At 52.4% G+C, this 25,463-nt stretch overlaps 9 protein-coding genes across 9 annotated transcripts; 4 read left to right on the forward strand and 5 right to left on the reverse strand.

The window, feature by feature from the left end:
- Nucleotides 1-784: 784 nt before the first annotated feature.
- A1O5_10487 (adenosine deaminase) lies at nt 785-1,928 on the forward strand (the record flags this gene model as incomplete). Its single annotated transcript, XM_007751063.1, has 2 exons — nt 785-854; nt 943-1,928. The coding sequence occupies 2 exons, from the start codon at nt 785-787 to the stop codon at nt 1,926-1,928; spliced, it is 1,056 nt and encodes a 351-aa protein (XP_007749253.1).
- Nucleotides 1,929-2,580: 652 nt separating this feature from the next.
- On the reverse strand, nt 2,581-3,386 carry A1O5_10488 (uncharacterized protein; the record flags this gene model as incomplete). Its single annotated transcript, XM_007751064.1, has 2 exons — nt 2,581-2,867; nt 2,939-3,386. The coding sequence occupies 2 exons, from the start codon at nt 3,384-3,386 to the stop codon at nt 2,581-2,583; spliced, it is 735 nt and encodes a 244-aa protein (XP_007749254.1).
- Nucleotides 3,387-4,419: 1,033 nt separating this feature from the next.
- A1O5_10489 (uncharacterized protein) lies at nt 4,420-6,347 on the reverse strand (the record flags this gene model as incomplete). The annotated part of the gene is made up of 3 exons (XM_007751065.1): nt 4,420-5,619; nt 5,671-6,275; nt 6,299-6,347. 3 exons carry the CDS (start codon nt 6,345-6,347, stop codon nt 4,420-4,422), a joined length of 1,854 nt encoding a protein of 617 aa, XP_007749255.1.
- A 1,472-nt stretch (nt 6,348-7,819) lies between these two features.
- A1O5_10490 (uncharacterized protein) lies at nt 7,820-10,549 on the reverse strand (the record flags this gene model as incomplete). The annotated part of the gene is made up of 1 exon (XM_007751066.1): nt 7,820-10,549. The coding sequence occupies one exon, from the start codon at nt 10,547-10,549 to the stop codon at nt 7,820-7,822; it is 2,730 nt and encodes a 909-aa protein (XP_007749256.1).
- A 960-nt stretch (nt 10,550-11,509) lies between these two features.
- A1O5_10491 (uncharacterized protein) lies at nt 11,510-12,034 on the reverse strand (the record flags this gene model as incomplete). The annotated part of the gene is made up of 1 exon (XM_007751067.1): nt 11,510-12,034. One exon carries the CDS (start codon nt 12,032-12,034, stop codon nt 11,510-11,512), a length of 525 nt encoding a protein of 174 aa, XP_007749257.1.
- Nucleotides 12,035-12,591: 557 nt separating this feature from the next.
- Nucleotides 12,592-13,290, forward strand: A1O5_10492 (uncharacterized protein; the record flags this gene model as incomplete). Its single annotated transcript, XM_007751068.1, has 1 exon — nt 12,592-13,290. The coding sequence occupies one exon, from the start codon at nt 12,592-12,594 to the stop codon at nt 13,288-13,290; it is 699 nt and encodes a 232-aa protein (XP_007749258.1).
- A 1,786-nt stretch (nt 13,291-15,076) lies between these two features.
- A1O5_10493 (uncharacterized protein) lies at nt 15,077-18,024 on the forward strand (the record flags this gene model as incomplete). The annotated part of the gene is made up of 2 exons (XM_007751069.1): nt 15,077-17,611; nt 17,671-18,024. 2 exons carry the CDS (start codon nt 15,077-15,079, stop codon nt 18,022-18,024), a joined length of 2,889 nt encoding a protein of 962 aa, XP_007749259.1.
- Nucleotides 18,025-19,211: 1,187 nt separating this feature from the next.
- A1O5_10494 (uncharacterized protein) lies at nt 19,212-20,613 on the reverse strand (the record flags this gene model as incomplete). Its single annotated transcript, XM_007751070.1, has 2 exons — nt 19,212-19,687; nt 20,154-20,613. 2 exons carry the CDS (start codon nt 20,611-20,613, stop codon nt 19,212-19,214), a joined length of 936 nt encoding a protein of 311 aa, XP_007749260.1.
- A 3,691-nt stretch (nt 20,614-24,304) lies between these two features.
- Nucleotides 24,305-25,456, forward strand: A1O5_10495 (uncharacterized protein; the record flags this gene model as incomplete). The annotated part of the gene is made up of 1 exon (XM_007751071.1): nt 24,305-25,456. One exon carries the CDS (start codon nt 24,305-24,307, stop codon nt 25,454-25,456), a length of 1,152 nt encoding a protein of 383 aa, XP_007749261.1.
- Nucleotides 25,457-25,463: the final 7 nt, after the last annotated feature.

Genomic DNA, 25,463 nt, shown 5'->3' on the forward strand with positions numbered 1-25,463 from the left:
GACGGAGATGCTTGGATGGTACTTATCCGAGCATCAATATGTAGGGTGAATCATTTCTCCGCCACTAGCTCTCGATAGGCCAGCGAACATTCCATTCTAACGATATATGATAGTTCCATCCTATTAGCACCATAGTACGTCATTTTACCACCCTTGATCCAGTCAGGTGGCTAGGGTTGCATCCGCAGCCCGCAAAGGTGAAAAAAAAAGAGTCGAAAGAGGTAAGAAGAGGGGGAGGAAACGAAGCAAAAAAACTCAGCTCAATCGGCTACCTAGCGAGCTGGGTAGCTATCTGACCATGGTAAGTAAGTATGTCAGCCTTCCTCATCCTCGTGGCTCGGAGGTCACCGATCCCAAGTCGCTCTAAAAAAAATTTTTAATTTAAGAAAGAAAAGTATTACCTATGTACCACCTACTACCTACATCAACTGCCTGCCAACTCTTTCCTGTGTATACTATATTTCCCCTTTGAGCGCCTTTGCTTACCCCATTTTCAACATCTTGGATGTTTTGCAGGGGGGTTTGAGGATTCACTTTTAATATATTGCGTGTCCACCTCGCACTTGGTGTGTGCAAGATTAGGTGTTTTAAACGAATTCGTCATCAGGCAGGTAGACAGACCCCAAACAGACAGGCAGACAGGCGGGAGCAAGTGTGGAATCCAGCCCCCCAGGAGGGAAGAAGCGGTAGAAAGAAGTAGCAGACGAAGAAGGGAGAGGGAAAAAGGAAAAAGGAATTCTTTTGAAGCGACTCAAACACCCAAACAAACGAACAGACAAGCAAAATGTGTCAAGGACCAATGCACGAGTTCCTCCAGGCTCTGCCCAAGTGCGAGCATCATATGCATCTCGAGGGTGAGTCGGGTTGGATCCTTCGCAAGTATACATATCCTGGAAGGACCATGTAACTCAACTGAGCTAACGCATCTTCCTTTGTGTCAAGGCTCTCTCGAACCATCCTTACTCTTCGACCTCGCGTCCCGGAACGGCATCTCGCTCCCTTCGCCCACAGAGGACCCGTCGTTCCAGTCCATCGACACGCTCCTGGCCCGCTACCGCCGCTTCACCTCGCTCGATGACTTCCTGCACTACTACTTCATCGGCATGTCCGTGCTGATCACCCCGGCGGACTTTGAATCCCTGGCGTACGAGTACTTCGGCCGCGCGCACCGCGACGGCGTGGTTCATGCCGAGGTCTTCTTCGACCCGCAGGCCCACACGTCGAGGGGGGTCGCCTACAACGCCATCGTGGACGGGTTCACGGCGGCGCAGAAGCGCGCGTCCGCGGACTTTGGAATCACCTCTGAACTCATCGTCTGCGTCCTGCGGCACCTGCCCGTCGAGGACGGCGAGAAGATGTATCGCGACGCGATCCCGCACCTGGAGACCGGCGTGATCAGGGGTCTGGGCCTGTCGTCCACGGAAAAGGGCAACCCGCCGCACCTGTACCGGGACATCTACGCCGACGCCGAGAGGCGCGGGTTCAACCGCACCGCCCACGCCGGGGAGGAGGCCGGCGTCGACTACATGGCGTCCGCCGTGCACCATCTGAACGTGATGCGCGTGGACCACGGAATCAAGTTGCCCGAGGACGAGAGCGTCATGGCGCTGTTTGCCCAACGCAACATCATGGTGACCATGTGCCCGCTCTCCAACGTCGAGCTCCGCTGCGTGTCCAAGGTCGCCGACCTGCCCATCCGGACCTACCTGGACAACGGCGTCAAATTCAGCATCAACAGCGACGACCCAGCTTACTTCGGCGGCTATATCCTGGACAACCACTGTGCGGTACAGGAGGCCTTCGGGCTGGACAAGAGGGAGTGGGAAAGGATCGTGGGCCACGCCATTGACGGCAGCTGGTGCAGCGATGAGAGGAAGGGCGAGCTGAGAAGACACCTCGAGGACGTCATGGTGAGGTATAAGGACTAGAAAGTCGAAAGCGGAGTAGATACACGTTCTTCCTACCGCAGGGCTCTCTCTTCCCCCATCTCCCTCTTGTCCTCGAGAGACGATAGAAAGGCAGCACAATGAATAAATGGGACTGCAGGGAAAGAAAAGACCCAGGAACACTTCGCTTCTGGGTCTTAATACACGCGCGTGCGCACACACATACATGTATATGTATCTCAGAGTCTCGATCTAAGCGACCAAAGGCGCCCCTCTCCGAGGAAGGGGGGGCACAAGAAGGTCAGCTGAGATGTTCGCAGGAGTTCGTCGCGAAGAGGAGTGGAAGCAGGAGCAGCAGTGGGGGCAGAGAATTGTGTGCGCAAAGAGACAGAGGCAAGACGCAGGAGCGGCGACTGTGAATCTCACTGCAAACAAGATGTCTGATGAGGGAGGATCATGGCACTTTTAGACATCAAGTTTCTTTCAACCGCTGGCTCAGCTCATTGGGAAATATGGGGCTTTTTGGGAAGGGGGGATTTCCCCCCTTCCTCATTTTTTTTACTCTATATTTCCAGTGGTTGTCATCTTGTGCCATGGGCTGCACTCCTTTTCACATCGAGTGTAGTTCTCGTCTCATTCGATCGTCCCAGAGCAAAGCTCCTTCCTCACTTTCAAAGGCATGGCTTTATTTCACTTACTTCTGCACGTATTTGTCGCCGATGCCCCTCTGGACCGCGGGTCTCTCAGCGATCCGATCAATCCACTTCAGCAAATGTGGGAAGGGCTTCATCTCCTCCTGGGTGAAACCACTTCTCTCCCAGCCTTTCACCCAGGGCCAGGTCTTAATGTCTGCGACGGTGTATTTGCCCTTGCCAGGACCGACTAGGTAGTCGCGCGGTCCACCCGTAAATTGGCCGGAGAGACGGATTTCCAGGACGCCGTAAACGCGGAGGGTTTCGTTTTTGTAGCGATTGATGGCGTCTTCCTCCAAAAGTCAGCGTGGCTATGTTCCCAAAGGTAATACGGCTGGAAACGCGTAGATGTCAACTTACAAGGAATCTTCTCAGGCGCCGCTCTTGTAAAGTGATTCACTTGTCCTTGGTACGGGGCACCTCCGCCATGGAAGAAGAACATCCACTGCAAAACCACATTCCTCTCCAATTCATCTTTAAAGCCGAATTTATCCTCAGGATCGAAAAACTTTAACAGGTATAACAGCTGGGCACTCGTCTCGATGCAGGGGAAAGGAGGGGTTTGTCCGTTATCGATGAGCACGGGAATACGTCCATTGGGGTTCAGCCGGAGGAACCACTCTTTCTTCTGCTCATTGGTCATGATGTTGATGAGGCTGGTGGTCCACGTGGTGCCATAAGCATCCGCGAGTTCTTCAAGCATGATCTGCGTGGCTTGGCCATTGGGAGTGTTTTGCGTGATGAGGTGCAGGCCCTTTGCCTGGGACACCTCGGCAGGTGTATCCGCAATGTAGAGGTTGTTCGACATTGTAGATGGGATTCACAAGGATCTTGACTGAAGCAGAAATGCAGGACGGCAGGGGAGAGTTTTTGTTTATGCACTGGCCGAGATGGTTAGTCGGTAGCTGGAGAGCTGTTTTCTTCAGCAGAGAATGGCAGGATCCGAGGGGATTCCTCAGCATGAAAGAAAAGAAAAACTAATCAAGATGAAGGGAGACTCGACTCCAATCATTTAATGAGCGGATGGCGCAATTGCGTCTATGTCAAGATTCTGTTTGTCTCACGGTCAATTAGTAATGTATCGCAGGCACGTCAATGGAGGAGGGGCCAAGGAGGGGCAGTACCGTTACCACAGAGCGGTCGATGACGGCATCCTGTCAACACAACACTAACTACCTCGTACTTAGCTAGCTAGCGAGCTATTTAGGTAAGTACTGGGTACATTCTAGTAAGTACAATAAGTACATACCAGTTACTATCAACTTCTAACTGAGTATTATAAAGTCAGCTCGCTAGCCAGTTAAGCAGCCGTTAGTCTTGATTGCTGCCCCACACGTTCGTTCTTGATGCTATCTTGCGAACTACCCCGTCCTTGGAGGCAGCCACGTATGGGGAAGTTCGGGCTTTTATAAGCAGAGAACCTGCAGCGCTCTAGGAAGCTACACCGGCCCTACTCGAATATCAGACTGCTACGACGTACCCTCGGCATGTTCCGTGAGGCTCAGCCAAACCTCAGGCTGACGCAGCCTTCATTCAATCTGAGTCTCTACAATCGAACCGTATCTGACGAATAGATTTTTCATTCACAAGTCATCGAGGTAATGATGTTGGTCGTATCACAAAAGACTTCCGGGATTCCTTACATGTTCCCGTACCCGTCATAAGAAGCCCAGAATCATTTCGGGCATATCCGTGTCCATGCGTGTAGACTGCCTTTATCCATTGCATGGTTTCCCGAGCAATCCATGCTGCTCCAAAAGCTGTTCCTCGTTAGAAGAGTTGTCCAGATATTGAAAGAAAAACCAACAACAACATGGGGTATAGATATCCGTTCAAATCCATCAAGGCCATCCCCATTCCCTTTTCAGTTGAATAGCAGTTTTTCCTGTGGGCCAACCATGTTCGTCCCTCAACCTGTCCAAAATGCCCATCAGAGCCCGTTGTTCGAGCGGATCCGAAAAGTACTCCCCGCAGACGACAACCGCCATGTACGCTTGTACCATTGCTGGCTGTGAAGAAGCATTTGATGCTACTGTCCCTCCCAGAGACATCGCAGTCCCGCAGAGTCGAATTACGATGTCATGCACTTCTTCTGCAATTCTCTTTTGGGCTGCTGTTACCCCTGGGCCAATTCGCGGTATTTTTGGGTTGTAGACTGTCAATAGAATCCGAGCCAGGTCCAGAGCCAACAGTCCCGTAGCATGGACCTCCGCCATGTACCATATATGAGGAAGACATTCCCCCTTGGAGCGATCTGGCTCCTGGTAATGAATAGGCGCAAACGACAACGGCTTGAATTGATCCCATTGGATCTCAAAATCTCGAAGCTCACTCCATCGTTCAATTTGTGTCTTGCCCGTACCGCCATCACCGCCAAAGCAGAATTGTAAAACTTTCGCACAGTGGTAAAGGTGTCGGTCGGACCAGATGAAATCCTCTGCTTTGTCAAAACCTTGCAGGATGGTCCACGTTTCTAGAGGTAGCCGTACAGGCCTTTGCCTCAGAAAAGCGATTGTCAACTCTTGACGGAGAGCCACTCGAAATGACGCATGCTGGAAACTTTTCAAGTAAGCGAGAGTATTTTCGAATAACCCGATTGCAGACCCCGGTCTTAGGTATTCAGGATGTTTCTCGTCGTCCATCATATAAGCATAAGGATTTGCTTGGGCGTTGACAAATAATTGAAAAGTATGAATGAGCGTCTTGCTATCTTCGTTGGTAAGTGATGGATCAATCTCTTCGTAATACCGGAGAATGACTGCAGCAGCAAGCAGATTCTCGTCGCGAACATGTTCTGGATCGCTAGACAATTTGATGAGGTACGCAATACACGCATTATGATATTTGACAGCAGTGTCCTCGGTCAGTTTGGGAAGCAGAATGTTCTGGTACTGGATGACACCGTCTGTCGTCTTGAACCGAGGGAGCGAAGCAAGATGTCTTGCTGCTAGAGTAAAGATCGCGTTGAGTAACGGAGGGCATCGCCTGGCTCGTTGAGGGACTGCCAACGTGAAATGTCTGGCTGGGTCTCCCACGTCAAACTCCCCTGGTCAGCTCTGCGATAGATATTAAAGTCGAAGCAGATCACCTACCCATGGTGCAAGATTTTCAATATAGTATCGCATCAAACAGGCGCATTGCGTAGTGGTGTATTTGTTCGGCCAGTAGAAATCTTCTTTCCAAATGGCGGGAGAGAGTAGAGGGTCTTCTGGGATCTTGGCCGCAGCCGAATCTGCCAGTCGACGGTATTCCGCCTCTACTACTTTGGGAACGTGATGTTTCTCGGGCATATATGGAAAGCCGTCCGGGCTGGTGGAGCTAAAAACTTTTGGAAAGTCGTAAATTCTGTATTGGGACCGAATTGGGTCGTAGGCAGTGTTGGGCGATCGGTTGGGCCTGGCCTGATATTCTGGCGGAATGGCATCTGCAGTTCTTCTCCGTTTTATGGGAGCATGTGGCAAGATCGGTTCATGATTTGTATTGAAAGGCGATAAGAAAGGAGGGAGGTCGGAGGAAGGAGCGCTGCGAACTGTAGGGGACAGCTCGGCCTCGACCGAGGACTGGAAACGCTTGGGAGGCCCAGAGGCATTTTCCTGTCTCTCGTCTTGAGCATTTGCCTTGGTACCAACCACCAGGAGGTCGTCCTGGGAGTAGTAGTTTTCCAGCTCCGGACCTTGGTCGACAAATTGGAACTTTGCTGTTAGAAGGCATTGTCAGCACACGATTTAATAGGGCCAATCGTCGGTGGGTGCCCGGGTCCGAGAGGCATGAGCGGGGACACAGCGTCAGTAGCTGCTGCGAAAGTGGCCGTCGAGCAGTGTGACATGAACTGGTGGGCGACGGTATTGTGGGCTGCAGGACGCGACAGAAGGATGGGGAATGAGCACCAAGATGACCTTGGATGAACCCTTCCCCCCTCTTGCAGGACGCAGAGTCCGAGGTGTGAAAATTTTGCGCAACGGTTACACATGCTTACCATTTTTGGTCTGCTCGAGCCATGTTTGATCTTTGGAAAAGGAGGCGTCGTATCTCGCGCTGGAGCCGACTCGGAACTTGAGCTTGCCCTTTCCGCGCCGACACCTCTCCCCGAGACGTTCACATTGTTTGCATTTGGGATGATTGTCGTCGCCTGAGGATGTCAGCTATGTTCAACGCGGTGATGCCAGCCAACGAAGATGGGATGGGGCAGGGAATGAGAGGGGCGGTGAGAAAAGGTGGTTCTTGTGGCACGTCGGGGAGCCCTCGTGCAGAACAGCCATGTGCAGAATGGAGCTGGAGCAGGAGAAAGAGGGCGCTGCGAGATGAAGACATGGGCGAGCTGTCAGTAGCGAAACTTACATTTCAGATGGCGGTCTTGGGACAGCCATCAGTCAACAAGCCAGCCCGCGTCTCGGGAAAAGAATGGTGACATACCACGACATTCCTGACATGGATCCTCGATCTTATTCGTTGATGCTGGCATGGAGACCTGGCAGAAATCAATCCCCGTAGGACAGAAGAAGGCGCAGAGGATGTTTTAGCAAGCCATAGGGAAAAGTAGAAGTAGAAGAAAAGGAAAGGCCGGGAGAGGCAGCGCGACGGGGGAGTTTGCCTCTATTTTGCTGTCAAGGCAACTGAGGGTGTCGCTGGGGAGGAAGAAGAACAATGGACATGCATGCTATCAACTAGTTTTGAACAAAGTGAGGGTGCAAAGAAGATTCTTCTTGACCACTGGCACACAAGCATCACCACCGACCCCGCCGTCTGTCAGGCGCGCATGCGAAGCGTCAGTGAAAAAAAAGGGGGGGGGAAAGAAGGCACAATAAAGGGTTTGGAAAGGGTTGGAAGCTGCCCAAAACCAACTGCTAATTCGAGCCTCTCAATTGATTCCACGCAGCCACTGACCTGGTTCGCTGCGCCCTCCGCACTCGCCTGGCCAAAGCAAGACCTAAGCGAACAATAAATGACGAGTTGCTATTGCTACGGGGTTCCCAGTCCTGAGTCCATGGCTCTAAATTTTGGTGTCGATATTATAGTCCCACATCGTCCTCTTCTTATCTTTTTCGCTCAACAACTGCAAACCAAAATGTATAGATGAGAATGGTGACGCTGCATAGCTCAAAAAGGAAACGATTGCAAATACAAAAACAAAGAAAAGGCTTCTCTTTTCCCTCCCAGCCCCTGACCCCTGACCCCTTCCAGTATACCCTGTACTGCCCGCCTCCAACTCTACCCTGCCTCCTATTGAGCTCGACGGGACACCTAGAACTCATAGACTGGCGCCTTGAATAGGACGTTGACAGAAGTCTGAGGAGCTGCTCCTGTGGCTGCGGACCCGGGCTCTTTTCCATTGTTGCCGCCACCTCCCGACGCATTTGATGTCGGTCCCTTCCCTCTGACCTCGACAGCCAAGAAAGCTGCAAATCTGATCCGGCCTTCATTCGCGCCAGGTGGTGGGCCCAACTGCGCCGGATCAACTGCCATACTGTTCCGAACATGTCCACGTTGATCCTCGCCCTCGTTGCCTGCCGAAGCACCTTCGGGACGACTCTCACCACGCGACGAGATCGAGGGCTTTTTGTTTACGAAGCCACCCAGGAAACTTGATTTCTTGGAGTGCTTCTCGCTCGGACCCTTGACCGTCGTCTGGCTGCCGGCGCTCGCCCCGCTTTCATTTCGTCCTTGTTGGCCTGGGGGCTGGGCTGCCTGTGATGCAGCTTTGCCAGCAGCTTCACGAATTTCGGCCTCGACGTCACGGTCGCGCGGCCCATCTTCTGTGCTGGCTGTGCTCATTTGGTCGCCTTCTTCTTGCGCTCGTGCCTGTTCTTGCGCCTTCGCTTGGGCTGCTTGCTGTTGGAGGATGCGTTCGTCTGGACCAGGGTTGGTCAAGGCGACTATTTGTGGTTCAATTTTCATGTACGTCTCGTTCACAGGAGTGCCCGGCATGAAATATTCAATACAGATCTCGCGCGACTCCAGTGGAATATTGGAGGCAATGCCAATGGCTTGTCCAACAATCATGCCAACCCCTTCAACTAACCCTGGGGGCGGAGGGTCCGTCAAGTTGGCTTTCAGTGATTCGGTGAGCTGGTGAGTGTAATGCTTGTTCATCGTCTCTATGTAATGCTCCGCCTGCTGGGAACTGAGCACGTCTTGCAGACCTTCAATGGTCGTGAGTCGCCAGGTCGTGATTTTGGTCGTCAAATCGTCGCGTTGCTCGTCGGCCAGCAGAGTGCCAGCTTGCCCTCCACGACGCAAATTGTGTTCGATGTGCTTCAACTGTGCAGATAATGATGGTTCAATGCCCGGGTGGAACGTGTGCTGGAAGATACTCTCGTATAGCCATCGAGTAATACAAGCTCGTCCTATTGCGGTCATTTCTTTCGTGCCGACAGTGTGAGCATCCTGGTTGCACACATGTCGCAGCCATGGCGGAATCGCCCGCCAATTCTTGCGAATGTTGAAGGAAAGGTTGTTGATTGCCTGACTAAGACGCTCAAATCTTGCCGTATATTGAGCGTCATCGAGCGACGTTTTGGACATCGACAGACGCTGGTTTGCCACGGTGTTCTGTAGCTGAGTCACTTGAGCCTCCCGCTCAAAGTAGTATCGCTTGACTTTGGAATATTTCGCCTGCAATTCCTCATGGCGTTGGAGAAGTTGGTTGTAGTCCAACTGACTGATATCCTCTCGGCTCCTTGGAGGGGGCGTGCTTCGGCCTTGTTCAGACGCTGCTTGTTGAGACATTCGCACTCTTGGGTCGGCCTGGCTTTGATTCTGATATTGACTCTGATCTTCAGAACGAGGTTCTCGCTGCGACAACTGCTGGCGAATGCTCCCGTTAGGGGGATCGCCTCTTGCCATGGCAGTCTGGACTGGCTGTTGGCCTTGAGTGGCCGATTGTGCCGAATAACGATTGGTGGCCGCTGTGGAGGGGCGAGACTCTTGAGCAAGTTGGGGGTGAGCAGGGGTGTTGATGGGAGAAGGAGGGCCCAGGGATGCTTGTGACGGTGGTCTAAGGTGTTGATACGGGTCAGAATCTCCGTTGTTGGGTCGAGGCTGCTGGGGTTGATAGGGCAGGTAATGTTCCGAGGTGCTGGCAGACTCGCTTTGGTGATATGCGTGATATTGGTCCTGTTGCGGACTGAAGTGAGGAGTGTCTTCGGCGTAGTCGACCGATTGATGTGTTAATTGGCTTTGTGGAGAGTCGAAATGGCCTGCAGGCCTCTGGTACTGCTCGTATTGGGCTTGATCCGCAGCCTGATCTGTGTGTGCGACTGAAGCGTCGGTCGATGGTGCAGGGGGGTAATAGGTCGAATGTCTTGATGGATGCTGAGACTGGGGTGAGGTCTGCGTTGAATATGAGTCGCGGGATGGGTGATCAGGAGGGTGCGACTTTCTCAAGAGATGTACTGAGCTTGATCGTCCAAGAGGTTTGCGCTCAGGGGGAGCGCTTTCTTTTTCCTTTTCTCGCTGCTTGTCTTCGTCCTTGCTCTTGTCTTTGATCAGGCTTGTGATGAAATGGCGCTTTGATCGTTTGTGTTCCTTGTCTTCAATAGTTCGAACCTGTCTTGACTGGCCAAATGTTGTCTGCCCTGGAATGGGAGCGGGGCCTTCAGGAATGAAGGCGTGCTGCTGAGACAGAGGAGGCACAATGTTTACTTGCGGCCTTTGAGTTCCATACACGTCGGGGATGGAAGGACTGCGACCGCTTTGGGTGCGTCCTAAGTGGGGAGGGGCAGCTGGAGGAGGCTGAGGTTGGGACAGGGGATCTGAGGCTTGTCCCTGATAATGAAGGTCGCTCAATGGATGCGTTTGTGAAGGTGGTTGAGGATAGAGTTGGTGCTGCTGCTGGTGGTCGAAGAAAGGCTGTTGACGTCCCTGATGCTGAGGCTGGGGCTGCTGCTGTTGCTGATGGGGATGTGGATCAGGGTGTGTCTGAGGGTCTTCTATGGAGGCCTGCGACTTGTTGCTCTTGAAAAGCCGCTGCATTGAAGCCGCATCCGCCGCGAGGGGATCGAAAGATGCTACAGCGTGTTCTTGGACAGTGTGATATGGAAACAATCCAAAGGGCAAACCAAGCGTCAGCTGCAGTGCTCGACGCAAAATAATTGATGGAAGCGGGCTGGCGGGCTGGCGGGCTGACCCTTTGATTATGGGATGGGATGGAGAAGACGATGCCTACCAAGCCCGAGGGGTTTGCGCCGCACCCAATGCCTGGCGACCTGGAGAGCTGGTAGTCAAGACAGGCAGCTCTTCAGCCTCTCTGCGTCCTGGATTGGAATCTGCTTAATGACATCCATCTGCCCAATTGATGGACAGGCTCGTCTTCTAGCTGCCTAACTAGTTTGGTTGCCTTTGACCCTGGCGCACTTCTTACTGGTATTCGTCTCATGACCACTCATCCGCGAGTCGTAGGACGGAGGAGGACTTGGGAATGTGCCAAAGTGTAACCCGCCTGTCAGCCCTTTCAGCCCTATCCCAGAGACAATTGTGGGGGAACCACTTTCAAGTTTCCAGATATAGCACACAACTCACAGCAGCAAGCCGCATCATTTTGCGATCGACCCTGAAAGTGTGCCCTCGCTCGGCCAGCCCTTCGCAAGACTAAATCATGACTATCAATTCCTTGACCTCACTAGATGCATAAGCTCATTGGGGGCTGAAATCCGTCTTCCGAGGATGATACCACATATCAGCGCCCCCAGAGGCTGCATGCTTCCACTTTGTCTTGGACTTGCAGCACACTTGCCGCTCGAGAAAGTAAGCCATGGTCCGCGCTCAACCATTCATCGATGTTTCTTGAGCTGCAGAATGTCTCGATCCCATTCATTGTACAGATGGCGGTACAGTAAAGGTGCATTGCATGAGCCCGGAGCTGCGTTGTGTCATTCATAACGGTACCCGGTAGCTGGCGATTACTTGGTATCACCAGCTGTTGGGGCCCGAAAATCACTCAGCCTCGTCTTCAAAGCTTGGAAGGATAACGTCGAATCCAGGATCTTCGTCTATCTCGACGTCTGGGGTACCACTCTCGTCATCTTCAACTTTCACTTGTGGTTCTTTCTGCTTCGCCTTCAGTCGATATGCTATCCAGGCACCATCGCCCAGCCCAGCCCCAAGCGGGTGCTGATTGAGAACGGAGGGTCTTCCTCCAACTTTCGTTTTGGCACCCTTAGGACCAGTTATCTCTGGCTCCTTGGTTTCCATGGGTACCCAGCCTTTACTGGGGTCCTTCTTGTCCGCTAACACGCCAAATTCCAACTCTTCTGGGTCATCTGGCAGAGGCGCACTAGAGTTGGGTAATGTTTTCAGGTTGCGTGATTCAAGGGCTGCGAGCAAGAGAGCTTTGATCTCGGTAAACGGTCTAGTTGGCAAAACCGACAGTGCGGTCGTGGACTTGTGGCACTTGAAGAGTAGAGTGATCATATCTGGTGTCGGCAGTTCTGCCAGTTGGTCCTGAGAGATGAATGCCATCTCGTTTTCGATGCTGCAATTCCTCTCGAGCAGTGAAGCCTGAACGGCGAGATATTTAGGCCTTAACGTGGTCCGAAGGACTAAGGAACTGCTTCAGGGTTTGACCGAGCTCCCAATTGAGGACGCAGCAGTGTAGTTGAGAATTATTCCGCACCCATGGATTCCGATTGTGGAATTTCGCAGGGTGAAGCGCGACTTGACGCGCCCCTTGTGCGCCCTTGCGCGCTGCAGGCAGAGATTGTACGCGGGGTAGCGGCTTCACATGACGAGACTAAGCGTCGATGCGTGCCCAGCCCCCGACTAACCTCGACTCGCTGGGCAAAGCTTCGTCCTTAAGCTGCAAACCCGTGTTATAGGTCCTAGACTGCTCTTCTATCGACCAATCCATTCCATCCTTGTCAGTGTGCCGCAATCTGATCGTAAATAATACGACCAGCATGCTGAAAGCAGTGAAGCTGAATTCGAGAGCAGCTTGGGGTTGACGTCCATAAGATCGACCGCGAGAGCAAAGCTTCGGAGTTGCAGGCGTCCGCAGCTTTACACGGCGTGAATGCAAGATGTGGCCCTTCAAGTTCTCACAAGACGACGACAAAGACAATCTCCGAGTGCTCTCCAAAGAGCCTCCGCTCCCTACGTTGCCACCGAAATCAGAGCGCAAGATGGAAACAAAGGAGGAGGATGCATTGGTCAGATTTACAGGATGGCCAAACGAACGGCTCTCGATTCCATTGATTCTGCGCGCCCCCACCTTAATGTTGGCATCTTTTGCTTGCGGATTCAGTTTGGGAGCTTCTCAAGGGGCTACAAAGGGCGCATATCGATATCGAGCCGAAAACGCGCATCGTCTCCCGACAACCCAAACAGGGTGGTTTCTCTACCAAAAGTCCAAAAACTACCATGCGATGCTCGGTGGAATCAAAGAAGGTGTTCGATTCGGATCTATTTGTACTGGCTGGGCGACACTATTTATGGTCACAGAAGAGATGGTTGATCTGTCCAGAGCTCGCCTTTTCGCAAGAGGAGATGACGATGTTGCGACCGGGCAGAGGGACTTTGGCAGTACAGTTATTGCTGGGATGACACTGGCCGGCATCTACAGCTGGAAAAGGGGACTGGACCATTTTGCTGCTGCTCGAACTGCAAGGAGTGCGCTGAGATTGTCCCTAGCGTACGGCCTCGTGCAAGATCTGGCAGCGTCACTCCGAGGAAGCCCACCGGCTTACGTCTCGTGGCTGAAGAGAAAAATTTCGGGGTGAGGACAGCGGACAGAGATCGGAATTCGCCAGAACAGCATCGGCAGAGAGGTTAGCCTCTTGCCAGAAAACAAGCGACGCCCTCCATACCTACTTCCTGGTCCCGGGCTGACCAGATGCTATCGACCAACCACGATGAAAAACCTCGGGACCTCGCAGTGCAGTCGATGAGAAATGGCTCAGCCGCTGAGTGACGTTGGCCGGCACCTATCCTTGAATTTGGCTGAAGAGAATGTGGTGGCTACTAGCTTGGGATGAAGGGGACTGTTGCCTCCGGTTTACATGTAAAACACGATCTCATGGCATCGATGGGAAATAAATCACGTAAATGAACGGCGGGAGCCACACACGCACTTGGGCTAGAGCCTCAGATTCGCATCCAATTGCAATCAGGCGATGTTCTAGACGTGTTCTAATAGGCGATGAGGCAGTTCCCGCGGGTACTGAAGCCCGGAAGACCCTCGGGGACCCTCTAGCGCCTCCAGCTTGGTAAGGCCGATGGAGACGGAGTTCGCGGTTTCAGGCAGCGCCCGTGCAGGTGTGGGCTTCGTCCATTTTAGCTGTTTACTTAGGCACAGTCAGTCCCTGAGCCCTGAAATTGCCAGCAGGAGACACATGCCCGTATGGTTGGATCGCTTAGGATTCTCAGCTTGGTGCTTAAACGGTCTCAGTTGCCATCGGCAGGCTGACGGTAGCGATTGCGCCATAGGTCCCTGACCCTGTTGACGCATGTCGCTCTCTCTCTCTCTCCACCGCATTGCGTTCTCTACATCTATATCATGTTCTTTGTTTTCTGATGCGGTGAGAGGACTCCATGCTGGTTGCCAGGTGAGCACCTTCCCATCGGCCGTGTCACCAACTTGGGATCTAGAGCAATAATAAATACGAAGCAATAATTTCGGAGTATTCTCCAGTGCAATCACACCAAAGGCTAGTGGGCTAAAGAACAGGAGGGAGATGAGCCCAGTTTCGGGCGTAGATATGTAGACGAAGAGTTTGGGCGGCAGAGTGCTAATTTCCTCTACCCAAAGCTGTCTGTGGGCGGCGTCATGCAATCCTTCCATCTCTGTTCTCGAAACATCGTCTAGCGGCCTTCTCCAAGATGGATATGCTGTTCCCCGCCACGGCAGCCACCCACAGCCCACCGCCCACCACCTTGGTGCTTGCTGGCCTCGCTGGATAGACGGGACCCTGGTTTGACTCTTGTGGGCTGCAGCTGCACGCCTCTGCTTCTTTGCCTTGCTCGCTTCTAACGCTGGATTCCTGAGACCCTCCTTTGGATGCGCAAATTCCCTGCAACGCTTTTTCCAAAGCATCCATATTTCACTCCCTCCTGCGAGACCCAGGACCAGTGTTGAGCTTTGTTGAGCTTTGTTGGCTTCAAGACTCCACCACGACCACCTGTCCCTAGGTATTCTGCCTTTGCCGACCCACCGCTTTCCCCAAAATCCGGCGTCGATCCAAAGTCGTCACCGTGCGACTGCGAAAACCCTCGTCGAACCCTCCCCGTCTACCCGTGCCGACCAGCTCGTGCCATTCTGGACCCTACCGTTACTAAGCCAAGGAACTCACACACCCTCCTCCTGGCGCCCAACAAGAAACCTATCTGGCAGACCGACTCTTTATCTGAGACTTTGGCTTAGTCTCCAATTTTCTGAAGGCGCAGTCACGGTCAAGAGGGGGAGTCGCACCAGTATTTGTGAGAAACATGGGATGAGGGGCATTCCATCAAGAGCAGCAGTTCATTTCGCGTGGACACGCGCTCAGACTCAGTAACCCTCCAACAATCATGCGACGACATCATGGACGAGCATTGTCGCCATACCATGGCCGCACGGCCGCCCCTCCCTCCGCAGAAGTCTCCTTGGTCCGCAGTTTTGACTCCAAGATCAACCCGTCGAGACCTGCCAGACAATCCCCCCTAGCAACGTCTCAGATTCAGGGAATGCCATTAGACTTGATCGAACGCATTCGCTCTTTTCCTCTCTTCCAGTCCACCTCAGATGACTTCCTCGCTGACATTGGCCTCCTCCTCAAACCCCAGCTGCACAACACCAACGACTACATCATCACCGAGGGCGAAGATGCTAAAGCAATGTATTGGCTCGTCCGGGGCGCTGTCGCTGTAACGTCTCGAGACGGTGAGAGCACCTTTGCCGAACTAAAGCCTGGCGCCTTCTTTGGAGAAATTGGAATCCTCATGGAACGCCCTCGCACCGCAACAGTGGTCGCCCGAACAAGGTGTATGGTCCTGGTGCTGAAGAAGGAGGATCTGAAAAAGATACTACCAAAATATCCAGACGTGGAACAGGCCATTCGAGACGAGGCATTGGAGCGACTGACGCAACTAGAAAAGAAGAAGAGGCAGGTGCTGCTCGGTACGGAAGATGTCCCAAATCACGAAAGAAGAGGGTCCAAGAGGGCAAGGGCTACGGTTGGAGATGATGTCTACATGAGAGACAGTGACGGAAGCGTCACTAGCTCAAGCAAGCGGCGCAAATCGCCCAGCCCAGGAACGAACGAGGTGTCAACAGCCAGTGCGTTGGGACATGGCCTCGTCAACATCCGTGCTACCTTGAAGGAGCTGCCGTTGTTTGCCTCTCTGCCTCCCGATATTCTTCATTTTCTCGGCCTCAGTGCTCAGCCAAGAAGCTTCGCACCATTTACAGACATCGTCAAACAAGACACCCGAGGCCGAGAGGTCTATTTCATAGTCCGCGGCGAGGTTGAAGTGTTGGACGAGAGGCACGTGTCAATCCCTAAGCCACACAAGGCCGGCGAACCTAATGGCGTGCCGGGGACACCACGGGTAAAAGCCCGACTCAGGCCAGGGCAGTACTTCGGCGAGGTTGTGAGTCTGTCGTTAGCGGATCGTCGGACAGCTACTGTGCGATCGGTAACTCAAGTTGAATGCTTGATGATCTCTGAAAATGTGCTGGCGGATTTTTGGAACCGCTGTCCCCCGAGTATCCTACGGCAGATTGAGGACACGGCGAAGCACCGATTGCGACTCGCGTCAGATAATGACGTTGTTATGAACGAAGCGGATGCGACGCCTGACATTCATGATCTTGAAATTGGAGACTCGAAAGAGAGGAGACAAAAGAAAGTCCACAATGGACCCCGAGTAACGTTTACAGACACAGAAATCAGTAGCTCTACACAGCCTGCTCAGACAGAAGAACCCAACAATACCCTTGAGCCTTCAGATCCCGATCCTTTCTTGAGTGAAGGTCTGGAAAAGGTCAGATCAAGATCAAGGAGGGGGTCACTTGCTCCGCCGCCTCCAGATGAACCATCAAAAGATCAGAGACGCCGGTCTCCTCGATCATCCCCTACTACCACGGCCAGCCCATCCCCGAAGAGTTCTGCATCTGGAACACCATCTCCCACCTCCGAGTACAAAGGCAGCAGCAGCTTTCCGTTTTCCGATCCCTTCTCTCCAGGCGGCCGACCCAAACCTCGACCAAGGTCCAGTCGCGGGCTGAATCGCGGAAGAATCCCTGATAAACTGCTGCCGCTGATTCTTGAATACCTCGACTTGCATGAGTTGATGTCTTTACAGGGAGTTTCCCTCCATTGGCAGAATGTTCTCAATAATTCACCTAATTTACTACACTGCCTTGACCTTGCACGCTATAATCGGAAAGTCACGGACGACATACTGATCAACCGCATCTGCCCTTTTGTAGGAGACAGACCTAGATTTATCGACATCAGCAACTGCTTTCATATTACTGATGAAGGCTTCGCCGCTCTGGTGAACATATGCGGGGCCAATGTCCAGGGTTGGCGCATGAAGAGCGTCTGGGACGTTACTGCTCCGGCCATCCTGGAGATGGCAAACAAGGCTCGCGGACTCAAGGAAGTCGACTTGAGCAATTGCCGGAAAGTCAGCGACACGTTGCTAGCGAGAATAATTGGCTGGGTCGTGACCGCACAGCCTCAGGCACCTAGCAGCCGCACAAAAGTCAACTCGCAGCGTCCTGTACTCAATACCAAGCTTAGCAACTACGCTCCTCCACAGCAACCTCCCCCTGGGACAGTCATCGGATGTCCAGAATTGAACTCAATCACTTTAAGCTACTGCAAACACATCACCGATCGAACCATGGCGCATATCGCAACACACGCCCACAATCGGATCGTTTCAATAGACTTGACTCGCTGTACGACGATAACAGACGCCGGGTTTCAGTTCTGGGGCAATGTGAAGTTTGAACGGTTGAGAAGACTCTGTCTAGCCGACTGCACATACCTCAGCGATCAGAGCATCGTGTGGCTCGTCAACGGGGCAGGTAATGGTCTGAGACAGCTTGACCTGGTAAGTGTTGGCTTTTTCAATGAATGTAGTTGAGTCGCTCGCTGACTAGTGTCTTTCAGTCCTTCTGCTGCGCGCTTTCCGACACAGCCACCGAGGTTCTTGCCCTGGGCTGTCCGAACCTAACCCACCTGAACCTCTCCTTCTGCGGCAGCGCTGTCTCCGATCCGAGCTTACGGTCAATCGGCCTCCACTTAACCTCCCTTCGCGAACTCGCTGTTCGAGGGTGTGTACGGGTAACTGGCCTTGGCGTCCAGAGCGTGGTCGAGGGATGTCAAAAACTGAAACTCTTCGATGTGAGCCAGTGTAAGAACTTGCAGCCCTGGTTGGTAAGCGGTGGAATCGAGCGGTGGCGGTCGATGGGCCGGGAGGTCGAGTTTGTGGTGGTCAGTTCAGGAACGAAGTTGGTCCGGTAAAGAGATTTATTTCAATGTGCCATCCCTGGTTGCTGTTTCACTGTTGCAACATGTTCAATTACGGCAAGCGATTATGTCTGCATGTGTGAAAATATGGAGTCAAGATTTGCCCGGAAAGAGATGCGAGAGTACCGAGCCACGAGAGAGGGAAACTAACTCGACATTTTTTACGAGATTTTGGAACAAAGAGCCGAATGATCTGACGAGCTACGATAATGGGAAGTCCCGAACGATATGGATCTATCAACTAACTATCTATCTATCCATGCATCGATCGATGAGGAGATGAGAGGAGAAGAGAGTGAGAGTCATCGGGAGAGACGAAGGCCCCTGAGAAGGGGAGATTCGAGATGTTGTGCTGGATGGTTGCCAGTTGGTTTCTTGATGTTGTTGTAATCCGCTATTGTTGTTCTCGTTGTGAACTACTTACTCGCTAGCATTTACGGACAGATACCCCCCCACCTACTATTACTATATTCTTTTCGAAATCGCATCACCATTATCATTGAATGGCTTTCTTTTCTTATTCCGTGTTTTCAAGACGTGAAGAGAGTTTGAGTTTTGTGGACCAGAGAGGAGTCCTGAAGCCCTGGTTGAGAGCTATGGAATCGAAAAAAAAATAGGATCGTGAGATTCGTCACAACCACCACCATTACCTGAACACCTAAGTACCTGTCTTGATTTATCCTATCTCTCCTTGTTCCCCTACGTAGTAATACTATATGGAGTAGTACTCCTTCCCCCTTTCTGAAATGATCATATTGGGGTATCATGTACGTATGTGAATCTGTCCCCTTCAGCCTTGCGCCATTCTGTATAAGAATCAAAGTGTAAGAGTGTAAAAGTCGTAGAAGACGGCTCGGTGTTCACACCTGGTTGTCTATACCTCTCCTTGTTCGGGACTCGGGTAGTTGTGCCACATCCTGCGTACCGTGATTTGGACCCTGGTTCCGCTGGAATCTCAGTGGATTCCGGGGTATGTAGCCTTGGGATGAGCATCTCCGACGTCGCAGGGGCAGATGGAGAGAGGAGCGAGCCCGTGGTTTTGATCCGGTGTATCAGATAAGATCTCCGAAGCAGTATCGAGTTGGAAGAAGTACATAAATGATTCGAAACAAAGAAGGACACCCCGCCCAAAGCAACACGTCAAGGAGATCCAGGCAGTCTCTGGTAGGTTTCCAGAAGTTTCACAACAGCCCAATGACCCTCATCCCTGGCGTACCCGGCGGCCTTCTCGCAGATACCCGAGAGCGATTCACCATCCTTGAGCTGATAATGATCGAGCAATAGCTTGACCATGTCCAACCGGCCCATTTCAGCCGCCCCATTGATCGCTGTTCTGCCCCCAAGTTCTGTTTCGGGGGGACCGACATCCGCTCCAGCCGCAAGAAGCAGCTGCGCAATTCGCATATAGCCCTGAATAGCGGCAGCTTGCCGGCCGCGGTGTTGACAATCGCACCATGATCTAGCAGTAATTCCACGACTTGTAAATTCCCAGCTTGACTTGCCGCTTGTAAAGCTGTGCGCCCCCGGTAAACACTGGCAGGCGCATTGACGTCTGCTCCATGTCGTAGGAGCAACTTGACAATGTCAAGATTTCCACTCTTGATTGCAAATTGAAGAGCCGTATTCCCGCAAGCTGAAGCAGGAGGCCCGTTCGGGTCTGCACCTCCCAAGAGAAGATGACCAGCAGCCTCAAAACTCCCATGTGCACACGCTTTTTTGCAAGAATGATCTGTACGCCCGGGGTTCGTACAGGTGTTTCTCCCAAAACGCATTATCGTCTGTTGTAGTATTGATATAAAACCCTCTGTCTACGAGTGTCCGAATGAAGCTGAGATCAACCCCATTCCACATCCTCATGAAGAGTGTTTGATCCCCGCAACAAGAAAGTCGGACAGCAGAGCTGTGTTGGAGAATTGTGCCTATAATCGCCATCGCCGGACTTTCCTTCTTGATGGACCGTATAGCTTCTTCAGCGAGGGAAAACCCAGAGTTCAGGCGGACGTCGATGTCGATTCCGAGATTAAGGAGCATCTGGACGAATACTATGGAATACTGTCGCGTTGTTGTGATAAAAGGGCAACAGTAACTGCCGTCTTCCATTTCGACGGGAGAAACGTCTGCACCTGCTGCGATCAAACGCCAGAATATCGAGTCTGAATCTGCTTCGACGGCTGCCACTATTGCGTTTCGTCCATCTTCCCTGGAGATGTTCCCATTGACGTTCGCGCCCCACCGTAGCAGGAGTTCTACCAGCTCCTCTTCTTTCCTGAGAAAAGCTGCTTGCAAAGCCGAGAGGCCACCTGTCTGAGCACAGGGAGCGTTGACGTCCGCACCCATTTCCAGCAAGAAAGTCACGGTCGCCGTATTCCCACTGCAGGCCGCAGATTGTAGTGCCGTTCTGCCCCCATAGCCGCGAGCAGGGTCGTCGATCCTGGCGCGGGCGTCAATCAAAATTGATATGATGCCGATATCTCCATTGAAGCAAGCTGCTTGCAAGGCAGTTTGGGTTCGCCCAACGACGGAATATTCGTTTATATCTGCTCCATATTTAAGGAGGGTCTCAACAGCTTTACGACGACCCATGTGTGCCGCAAAAAAAAAAGCGCTGCACAGCCATTCGAAGCGGATATATTTGCACCATGCTCGATGAGGTATTCCAAGACGCCGGTTTGGTTGCTCCATATGGCTGTCTGTACGGGATTTGCACACCGACCGAAATCTATGTCGGCATCATGTCGACCGGGGGCAAAGTTGGCCCGTATGAACTCGAATCCACGTCGGCACCTGCCTGCAGCAACAGCTTACAGATGTCCCGGTTGCCCACTTTGGCGGCGAGAACCAACGGAGGCAAACACTTCTTGGATAAATCCCAACCAAATGGTGTTCTCTCATATGAATCAAGGCAAGCGCCATTTTGCAGCAGAAACTGTGTCAAGGCAAAATCTTCCCTATCAATGGCGTAGTCAAGCGCATTCCAACCTACTTCGTCTTCGTCTTGGACAACCATGGCATTGACGTCCGCCCCTTCGGCCAGAAGAGAAGAAACATGGTCAATTGATCCCGGCCCGAACGGCCAACGGCAGAAGTTGAGTCTTCTCACTGGCAGGCATCCGAGCAAGAGGAAGTGGGAAGGCGCTGGGCAGATATTGCGCTGCTGACTGCAGAAGCCCTTGACCAGAAAGGCAATCAATGTGGATCGTTTGACCCTCGTCGTTCCCGATCTTTTCTTGCAAGAGTCTCAAGCAAAATGCTTCATTTCTGTGCTTGATTGCCTCCAAGAGCATTTTCTGTAGCAACGACTTAAATTCTCGGAGAAGATATGCTGTGGCCGACCCATCGATATTTTAGCAGGTTTACCAAGTCATACCTATTTTCCTTGGCCGCGTAGACGAGGAGCCGGTCTTCGAAGCTCCAGATACATAGTGACTCCAAGTGAACCAGACGCTTGAGCGAATCCATCTTACCCTCACGTAAAAGGGAGTCCACAAAGCGGTCAAAGTGGATGTCACCCAAGTGATTGTTTGCACAAAGATATATGACATAGCTGAGTAGTAGAGGCTGGTCGACGTTTCCAGCTTGATGTGTCAACACATTAGGTTGTGGCGGACGTGGTCAGGCTCCTGCATTGGAAACTAATTGAGGAATTTTGTCGCGGCAACTTGTGTCGGCTTTCCGACTGCGTCTAGCTGCAACAGATGGTTGACGCCTGGTGGGACTTTGATTGCCGTATCATGGGAAAGGACACCTGGGGGATTTGGGGTTGGACGTTGAAGGGATCCACAAAGTTGTTGTGCTTGTTGAAGAAACGAAAATCCGAGGAGCCGGATGCTTGAGAATGCCGACGAGCTCGTAAAAGCTCTGTGGATAGAGATTCCTTCGGGGGTGGAAGGCTTTTGCTCTCTACCGAATTTCTGCTGCAGAGATGGAATATGATGTCTCCTCAAAACCCTCTAAAGTCTTCGAGGGCTTAGAGGAACGCCGTTCACTTCCGTGATAGCGTTTGTGGCAGTAAGGCTTCGTTGTTCCAATCTAATACCGAGAGCTTTGCAGGTCGAGGCTTTGAGATTTTTTGAATATCTCCATTCTTCGAGCTTCCGCTTATATTGTGGTATGCTGGAGTGAAAAGAGTATTGGTCTCGGAGTCGTTCACAGATTTTCTTTAAGGGCAGGCGTTGAATCACATAGAGGTTGTATATGGTCACCTGGTGCTCGGACCAGTCCTGTTTGGAAAGGGCGGGTTTCTGAGTGCCAGCGCTGACGGGGTTGGACCCATTGTGAGCAGTTTATCTTCGACTTGTCGTTGGCTGTAGGGCGGTATAAGGCGCAGTGAAGATGACGAACCGGTCTCCTTCTGCCCTAAATCAAATCCCACTGCTGTACGGCTGCTCAATTAGTAAGGCTGAAGAAGGAGAAGTGACCACAGACTGTTTAGGGAGACCGGGAGGGCGTGACTGCCCCAAATGATGAAGATGGTGCTGGAAATGAATAGTCCAACTCCGTGACAGAAGACTCAAGCATGCAGCTCGACTGGATGCAGCGACCGCCATGGTTGAGAAGTGAGCAGTTATAATAGCATGCGGTGGAGTGTTGGAGCAAGGCCGGGAGAGGAGCGATGGCAATCAAGCAATGATGTTGCGTGGATGAAATCGGACTCGATTGGCTGATGCTGAAAGTTCGATGGGGCGGATGGCCTCGCGATCATGTGTTCATGGATGTTGTAGGAGAGGTGGGAGGTAGGTGGGAGGTGAGGTTGGTGAAAGGACGAGGCTGGTGGTGAGATCCGGGGCCTCCTTGGCTGGCCATATCCAGGTTTGGCGAATGTCGGCTACTCCTTCTTGTCTCCAAATGACTGGCCAGCAACGAAAGTAGGCCGGCCATAATGCTCTATGATGGCCTCCCCTTGCCCCCCTTAGGCCATGTACTTTGGGCGTTTTCCAATCACAGCATTCCCGCAGCTCCAGGTTGGCGCCGAACAGGGTGCAAGGATGCTCGTCGTCATTCTTATTGTCAAAGCCTCGTACGTCTGTCCTTGAGGAGTCCAAGTGAACTTCTGGTCTTCTGCCAATCGACGGGGGACCTTTTTGGAAGGCGGAGCCTTGCGATCTCGGAAACATGTCTGCAGTCCTTCAACGGCGAAGCTCTGAGCTAATTGTGGCGTGGGTGAAGTCCAAACTTCCGACGACAGCCAATATCTTCGTCCCTTAGCATAGATTTGGCTAGAAGAATATATCTCGTGGTCGAGGTTCACCCAACAGAGACAGCGAAAGAACCATCATAAATATGCATTCCCGCCTCGCAGAGATGCATAGGTCTGCCATTTGCTTCCTAGACTCTGCGTAGATAACCTTTCAGTGCTCCATTTGTGATGCATATTTCTGCCGAGACTGTTGTTGGCATCATCGCAGTTATCGTCGCACTTCCTCCTCTGATGTTGGCCGCCGTGAAAGCATATCGACGGCGTTCAGGGCATGTTCACCTCCCAATATATGAATGTGCTTGGCCCGTCCCAGGGCAGGTTGATCGATGTAAGGACAGAATTTGTCGCAGAATAAAGATGGCTTGCTAACAATCCTCTTGACAGCAGCGGCTCAATGGAGTGGGCTCGTCCCTGCCGTCACCTACCCAGTACCAGCAGTTCTGCCTCATCCAAGATCCCTTCCATTACCTACCTCTCCCTCGGTACGGGAAATACGCCATCCGACTTGGTGAGGACGAAATCCATCATTCGAAAACCTCAACGCAGCGTCCCATAGAGTTGGCGCTGTCTCGGGCTGGGTTGAGACACTTCCAATGCGCACAAAACGGGTGATCTCCAAGGTATTGTATAGAGATTGTTGATTAGGTTATAGAGCTTTGTTCTTTGGAGACATCCCCCGAATGTGCGGGCCACCGGGAAAATGCTCTATGTTGCTGAGGGGCCTCAATGCAGTCTAGGCACGGCAAACAGGCGGATTGATTGTGGGCAGCTCAACCAGATGTTACTCAGAAATGCGGAATGTTCAGGGACCTTCATAAACGGCGATCACATTCGCGCTCGAGGTACAGAATAGTCTTGAGAAGTCGAAGTCCTCGAGAATTTTATGTCCCTGGGCAAGATTTTACTGATCCATGGAGGCCTCACTAGCCCCAAAACTGTGGGGAAAGTTTGGACAGACGATCAGGTTCCTGCATATTCCGTAGTATTTCCATCTGCCTACCGTCACGGCTTCAGAAAGCAGTTCGCCATACAAGACTACTCTCTCTGTCCCTACACCCCTCCCGAAAATCACCCAACATGGACTTCAAATCCCTGATGTCAGCCCAGATCGCCAAATCAAAACCACCGCCTTCAAAATCTCCTTCCAGTCCCTCCCCAGCTCCCAACTCTCCCACTTCCACAACGTCCAGTAAATACGTCCGCCGCGCCGACCTTGAAGCGTCCAGACAAGCCGCCTACCTCGTCGAACAGGCCAAACTCTCAGCCGAACGGGAAGAACGCCTCGCAAAGAAACGAAAACTCGAGGAGGAGGAAGAGGAACGGAATGCGCGTAGGGAGGAGAAACTGCGGAAACTGGCCGAGGAGTCAAGGAGAAGGAGAGAAGAAGAGGAGCAGCAAGAGGAGAGGAAACGAAGAAAACGCCTTGGGCTGCCTGAGGTACCAGACCAACTAGCTCTTGAAGACGGGAAAACAGGCGAAGGGAAAGAAGGTACAGGTGAAGCTGGGGAGGATATCCCCGACGACGAGCTACGAAGCAAACTCCGCGAACTCGGTGAACCGGCTACTCTCTTCGACGAAGATCACTCTGCACGATTAAAGCGCTACTACGCTCTCACCCAAACCGCTCTGGCGACTTCACAAAAGCTGAGCAATGGACCTATCCCAACCACATTAGAACCCGTCGCGGCAAAGGACATGCTCCTGCCCTCAACCCTTCCTCTTCAACCGGGAACAAAAGAACACGCATTCCTCTATCGCCAGCTTGCGTCCTACTTCACGCTCTTACTCACCGAATGGTCGCAGGCGCTCTCCGAACGAGATGAGTTGGTCAAGCAATCCTCCAGCGGCAAAGCCGCGTACAACAACTATCTCGTCGTGTTGAAAGACCTCACCCCTCTGTTCCGGCAGTTCGAGAAACAATCCCTCGACCCGAGCTTGCTTGAACCGATCTGCAAGATTGTGCGCTCCGCCCAGAAGAGACGGTACGTCGAGGCAAACGACGAGTATCTTACTTTGTCGATCGGCAAGGCGGCATGGCCGATCGGTGTGACCATGGTTGGTATCCACGAACGGTCCGCAAGAGAGAAGCTGCATGAGAGCTCGAGCGGGAAACAGGCGCATATCATGAGTGACGAGGTGACGCGGAAGTTTCTGCAGAGTATTAAGCGGTGCATCAGCTTCGCACAGACGAGGTGGCCGCCGGAGGATTTGGGGCAGCTAATGGGGTGAATGTAAC

The sequence above is a fragment of the Cladophialophora psammophila genome (genome assembly GCF_000585535.1).
Source record: "Cladophialophora psammophila CBS 110553 chromosome Unknown aczJe-supercont1.20, whole genome shotgun sequence".
Taxonomy (NCBI): Eukaryota; Fungi; Ascomycota; class Eurotiomycetes; order Chaetothyriales; family Herpotrichiellaceae; genus Cladophialophora; species Cladophialophora psammophila.